This window comes from Bos indicus x Bos taurus, chromosome 22, assembly GCF_003369695.1.
Source record: "Bos indicus x Bos taurus breed Angus x Brahman F1 hybrid chromosome 22, Bos_hybrid_MaternalHap_v2.0, whole genome shotgun sequence".
NCBI lineage: Eukaryota > Metazoa > Chordata > Mammalia > Artiodactyla > Bovidae > Bos > Bos indicus x Bos taurus.
Genome location: NC_040097.1, coordinates 48,964,307 through 48,970,306, shown reverse-complemented (window position 1 = coordinate 48,970,306; position 6,000 = coordinate 48,964,307). Strand labels below are relative to the sequence as shown.

The window sequence follows — 6,000 nt, the reverse complement described above, 5'->3', positions numbered from 1 at the left end:
GCACAGGGTTTAGGATCAGATCTGAGTTGGAATCTCGGTTCTTAGGACCTTACTGTAAGCATGTGCAAGTGGTGTACTCACCTATTAAGTGGGACTAAAAGGATTGTATGTGCACACACTGAGACCTCACGGCGTCATGCCTTCACGCATCACCCGGTCCAAGTGGACGAGGTGGAGCCTGCGTGTGCCTGGGCTTCCAGGTCGGTCACCAGAGGGCGCGAGCTTGCGCTCCAGCCCCCGGCGTCCGGGAGAGCCTCCGTGCCAGGCGACTGGAGGTGGCGCATGCGTGTCTGGGCGCCGTGATTGCGATTGGCTTTAAAGCGGCCGACCTGGAGCGTGCATGCGCTGCGGCAAAAGGCTAGCGTCTCGGGCAAGATGGCTGCTAAAAGTTTTGCTTCCCGTCTCCGTGGGTCCCGGCGCTTTTTGAGTGGCTTCGTGGCCGGAGCTGTCGCGGGCGCTGCAAGCACTGGGCTCGTGGTCGTGCAGTTCCTCTGGAGTCGGGATGCTGAGCCAGCGGTGGTGGTGAGGGAGCCGGACGGTGAGTGTGTGGGCCCCCAGATCTCGGGTCCCGGCTACTGCCTCGGCCGGGAGCCGTAACCATGGACGCGCGCTGTCGCTACTCGCCCAGCCCTTGGTCATCCGCTGTCCAGTCTCTCGGTTCTGCCTCCTCCCCACGGCGCGTCTCACCTGCCGGCTCCGTGTACTCCTTCCCGCTGGGGTCTACTATCCCCCAAGTACTGATCCCCACACGTGGTTTTCACTATCTTCTGTCCTCCCTTCGATTGTTAGCTCCATAAGCGCTCGGACCGTGTTTAAGTTTTGTTCTCCACCGTATACACGGCCCAGTACCTGGTACATAATTGGCGTCTAGTAAGTATAGATGAATGAACGAAGGACCCCATAGTTTTAACACAAGGGTCCCAAAGATCCGGGATCTAATGGCTTATGATCCGAGGTGGAGCTCATGTAATAATAATAGAAATAAAGTGCACACTAAATGTAATGAGCTTGAATCATCCTGAAACCATAGGCCCACCCCCGGGTCCTTGAGAAAATTGTCTTTCAGGAAACCAGTCCCTGATGCCAAAAAGGTTGGGGAGCGCTGTTTTAGCAGATCCCGGAGCTGTCCTCCTTTGATCATTGTTTAAATGAAGAACATCTGCTAGCCTTCTTCAAGGCAAGTAAATCTGCAAGTTACCAGGTGTACCTTATGTTTAACTAAGTAGATGAGCTCATGCTCATTTCTGTCTCCAACATGTACATTTCATTTGCTCCTTCTGACACTTGGCATTTAGCCAGAGGGCTACTCTGGTGAGGTGAAGCCTGGAGAGGGCATCGAAAGAGGGTTATTTGGAAACGGACTCCCTGTCCAGTGGGTGTTTAGTTTCTCCCACTAGGAAAAGCCAGTTTTACCACTGTCCTGCTGCAGCATACATCTCTGCCTCAGTACCAGAACATTGAGGAAGCGTGTCAGTAAGGTGGTCTTTTTGTTGTTGTTGTTTGGGTTTTTGGCTTTTTTTTTTTTTTGGCTGCGAGGCATGTGGGATGTTAGTTCCCTGACCCTAGATTGAACCAGCACCTCCTGCATTGGATGCCTGGAGTCTTAACCACTGGACTGCCAGGGAAGTCCCTGAATGAGGGTCTTAAAAAAAAAAAAAATTAAAAAATTAAGTCTATGCTTTTGTCCCCACATTAACTCTTAAAGCATGGTGAATAGGTAGGCTGTCTCCCTTTCAGTTATATCGATGACAGGAGTTTTTCTTGAGCACACTGCATTGTGTGGTGCAGAGATTTGAAAATTCGATGTGAAAGCCCAGTAAAATCGGATTCTTATTTAACAGTTAATGAAATAGCTACAGTTTCAGATCAGATCAGTCGCTCAGTCGTGTCCGACTCTTTGCGACCCCGTGATCGCAGCACGCCAGGCCTCCCTGTCCATCACCAACTCCCGGAGTTCACTCAGACTCATGTCCATCGAGTTAGTGATGCCATCCAGCCATCTCATCCTCTGTTGTCCCCTTCTCCTCCTGCCCCCATTCCCTCCTAGCATCAGAGTCCTTTCCAACGAGTCAACTCTTTGCATGAGGTGGCCAAAGTACTGGAGTTTCAGCTTTAGCCTCATTCCTTCCAAAGAAATCCCAGGGCTGATCTCCTTTAGAATGGACTGGTTGGATCTCCTTGCAGTCCAAGGGACTCTCAAGAGTCTTCTCCAACACCACAATTCAAAAGCATCAATTCTTTGGCGCTCAGCCTTCTTCACAGTCCAACTCTCACATCCATACATGACCACAGGAAAAACCATAGCCTTGACTAGACGAACCTTTGTTGGCAAAGTAATGTCTCTGCTTTTGAACATGCTATCTAAGTTGGTCATAACTTTCCTTCCAAAGAGTAAGCGTCTTTTAATTTCATGGCTGCAGTCACCATCTGCAGTGATTTTGGAGCCCAGAAAAATAAAGTCTGACACTGTTTCCCCATCTATTTCCCATGAAGTGGTGGGACCGGATGCCATGATCTTCGTTTTCTGAATGTTGAGCTTTAAGCCAACTTTTTCAGTCTCCACTTTCACTTTCATCAAGAGGCTTTTTAGTTCCTCTTCACTTTCTGCCATAAGGGTGGTGTCATCTGCATATCTGAGGTTATTGATATTTCTCCCGGCAATCTTGATTCCAGCTTGTGCTTCTTCCAGTCCAGCGTTTCTCATGATGTACTTTGCATATAAGTTAAATAAACAGGGTGATAATATACAGCCTTGACGAACTCCTTTTCCTATTTGGAACCAGTCTGTTGTTCCATGTCCAGTTCTAACTGTTGCTTCCTGACCTGCATACAAATTTCTCAAGAGGCAGATCGGGTGATCTGGTATTCCCATCTCTCTCAGAATTTTCCACAGTTTATTGTGATCCACACAGTCAAAGGCTTTGGCATAGTCAGTAAAGCAGAAATAGATGTTTTTCTGGAACTCTCTTGCTTTTTCCATGATCCAGCGGATGTTGGCAATTTGATCTCTGGTTTCTCTGCCTTTTCTAAAACCAGCTTGGACATCAGGAAGTTCATAGTTCACATATTGCTGAAGCCTGGCTTGGAGAATTTTGAGCATTACTTTACTAGCGTGTGAGATGAGTGCAATTGTGCGGTAGTTTGAGCATTCTTTGGCATTGCCTTTCTTTGGGACTGGAATGAAAACTGACCTTTTCCAGTCCTGTGGCCACTGCTGAGTTTTCCAAATTTGCTGGCATATTGAGTGCAGCACTTTCACAGCATCATCTTTCAGGGTTTGGAATAGCTCAACTGGAATTCCATTACCTCCACTAACTTTGTTCGTAGTGATGCTTTCTAAGGCCCACTTGACTTCACATTCCAGGATGTCTGGCTCTAGGTCAGTGATCACACCATCGTGATTGTCTGGGTCATGAAGATCTTTTTTGTACAGTTCTTCTGTGTATTCTTGCCATCTCTTCTTAATATCTTCTGCTTCTGTTAGGTCCATACCATTTCTGTCCTTTATTGAGCTCATCTTTGCATGAAATGTTCCTTTGGTATCTCTTTAGTAGCTTGGCTAGAATTCTGCGATTGATTTTAGGCCAAACTAGTATTTTGCTTACTCTCTTCTTTGCCTTGTAAGTAATTGCAAAAATTAGATCACCTGATTAATGTTATGGTCGAGCCAGTCCTTTGTCTTACCCCCTTCATTATTATTTTTTGTTCCTAATAAAATTCACTAACTGTTATGTTTGCACCCTTTCTCATTTTTAGGTTCTTCGGAAAAGGCTGTCTTGGAACAATTTGGATTCCCTTTAGCTGGAACAGAGACAAGGTGTTACACTAACCATGCCTTGTCTTATGATCAATCAAAGCGGGTGCCTAGATGGGTTCTTGAACATATATCCAAGAGCAAGATAACGGGTAGGTGGTTAGAAGCAAAGGTATTGATGAAGGATGTTTCCAAATTGAGAACAAGGAGGGTTATGAATAATTTCAACCCTTTCTACATTACTGCACTTGTAGAAAATGTTTGTATGGCTTACTAGATAAATGGACCCTGCCTGGCTGTCTCAGGGGTTGAGAGGATCTGTATCTTGACACATGAATTGGAGGCTTTGTCACAAATGTGGCTGCTGTGAGCACCACTCATTCATAACCTCCACACATACCTTCAAATGCCTGCCAAGTGCCTGGCACTGTGCTGGCCCTTGGGGTTCTCTCGGTGACCAGAGTAGATGGTCTCTACCCCCAGGACACTTTGGGTCAGGGAGCGGGTGTGTTGACCTGTCAAATACTCATGACCGTGTAGTTACACTTGGCAATAACTGTTCTGGAGGAAAAGTGATTGCAAGTTGGGTTTGTGCAATTAAGGAACAATAGAGAAGATGATGAGAGATTATAACAGGAGAACCTGATGCTGCTTAGCGAGGCTTCTCTGAGAAAGTGGCCTGAAGAGTGGATGGCAGTGAGCTGGGTAGGTAGCGGGATGCGGAGAAGAGCATTCCAGACAGGGAAGGAGAAGCACAGTTGCCTCTCCAGAGGCCTCCATGTGAAGAGTGTTGTTCCACCGGGGACCTAAAAGAAGGCCAGCCTGGCTGTCGCGAGGGGGAACGTGATTGGAGATTGCAGAGGCAGGCAGGTGCGTGCATCTGTCCACATGTCCTCGTGTCTCGATGCACTCCTGTGATTAGGATGGCCAGATTTTGCTGTTTATGGTTAGAGTGAGTTTTAGGGAGCCTTTCCAGTTTACACTCCCACTATCACTCTCTGTCCTACTTGTTGTCACACTCTCACCATTCCTCTGTGTTCGTTACCAGGGTTAATTAACCCTCACTTTGAGGGTTAGTATTTTGTGATTTATTCTTTCTTTGTGAATTTTGCTTTACCATTTTCAATGGGGATATTCTGTTTTGAATTTTGTAGGAAATTTTTGTTTTAAGACTATTTGTCAAGAGTTGTTTTATTCCCATTCTGTTATTTGCCTTTTAATTTGCTATATGACCCACAAATTATTTCTCCATTGCTGTATACTGCATACTGTGTTTAAATATATTAAAATGAGCATGTGCCTTCGTAAAGTACACATTAACCTGCAGGATAGCAGGAGGATTGGAATATGCATGGCCTCCCTGGTAGCTCAGTTGGTAAAATATCCAATTATTCAATTCCTGGGTTGAGAAGATCCCCTGGAGAAGGAATAGCTACCCACCCCAGTATTCTTGGGCTTCCCTTGTGGCTCAGCTGGTAAAAAAATCCACCTGCAATGCAGGAGACCTGGGTTCAATCCCTGGGTTGGAAGATCCCCTGGAAAGGGGAAAGGCTACCCACTTCAGTATTCTTGCCTGGAGAATTCCATGGACTGTATTGTATAGTCAGTGGGGTCCCAGAGTCAGACATGACTGAGCAACTTTCACTTTCACTTTGAAATATGCTTACTGCTAGAAGGGAACTGATGTAAGTGTAAACTTTATCATAGCAAGTGAAATTGATTATCAATTTAAAAAGTTATTTATTTGGCTGCCCCGGGGCTTAGTTGCTGCACACGAGATCTTTAGCTGTGGCATATGTCATCTAGGTACGTGACCAGGGATTGAACCTGGGCTCCATGCTTTGGGAGCGTGGAGTCTTCACCACTGGACCACCAGGGAAGTCCCTGATTATAAACTTACATCAAGAGAAACTCACTTGATTTAGTCTCAAGTCTGATAAATTTCCTTTAAATACAGCAGTTTGCCCAAGATGGGATTTCAGCTTTACTAATTTTATCTTGTGCTTAAGTTATTATATTCAGAGGTATGTAAGAAAAAGCACTGTGTTGCATACTGTTAATCATATGAGCTCTATGGTTTTGACGAGGTGAATTAGAGCTAATTAATATTATTTGAGAACAGGAAGCAATATACCTGTGATTTCCTTGATTTTAGTGTGAAGTATTTGTTTTACAGTTTTTGTAATGACAGGCTAAGTTATTTAGATTAACTCTCCTGCCGAAAACAAGAAATGTTATTAGCAGTA

The 6,000-nt window shown here is 45.5% G+C and overlaps 1 protein-coding gene across 2 annotated transcripts in view; it reads left to right on the top strand.

The window, feature by feature from the left end:
* Window positions 1-309: 309 nt before the first annotated feature.
* EXOG (exo/endonuclease G) overlaps window positions 310-6,000 on the top strand; it is a 28,606-nt gene continuing 22,915 nt past the window's right edge. For both annotated transcript variants that reach the window (XR_003507752.1, XM_027522756.1), the window contains exons 1-2: window positions 310-538; window positions 3,757-3,906. Coding sequence is in view for 1 of the 2 variants with exons in the window: in XM_027522756.1 (XP_027378557.1) it covers window positions 376-538; window positions 3,757-3,906 (313 nt within the window). In the remaining variant the exon portion in view is untranslated. The remainder of the gene's footprint in view (window positions 539-3,756; window positions 3,907-6,000) is intronic.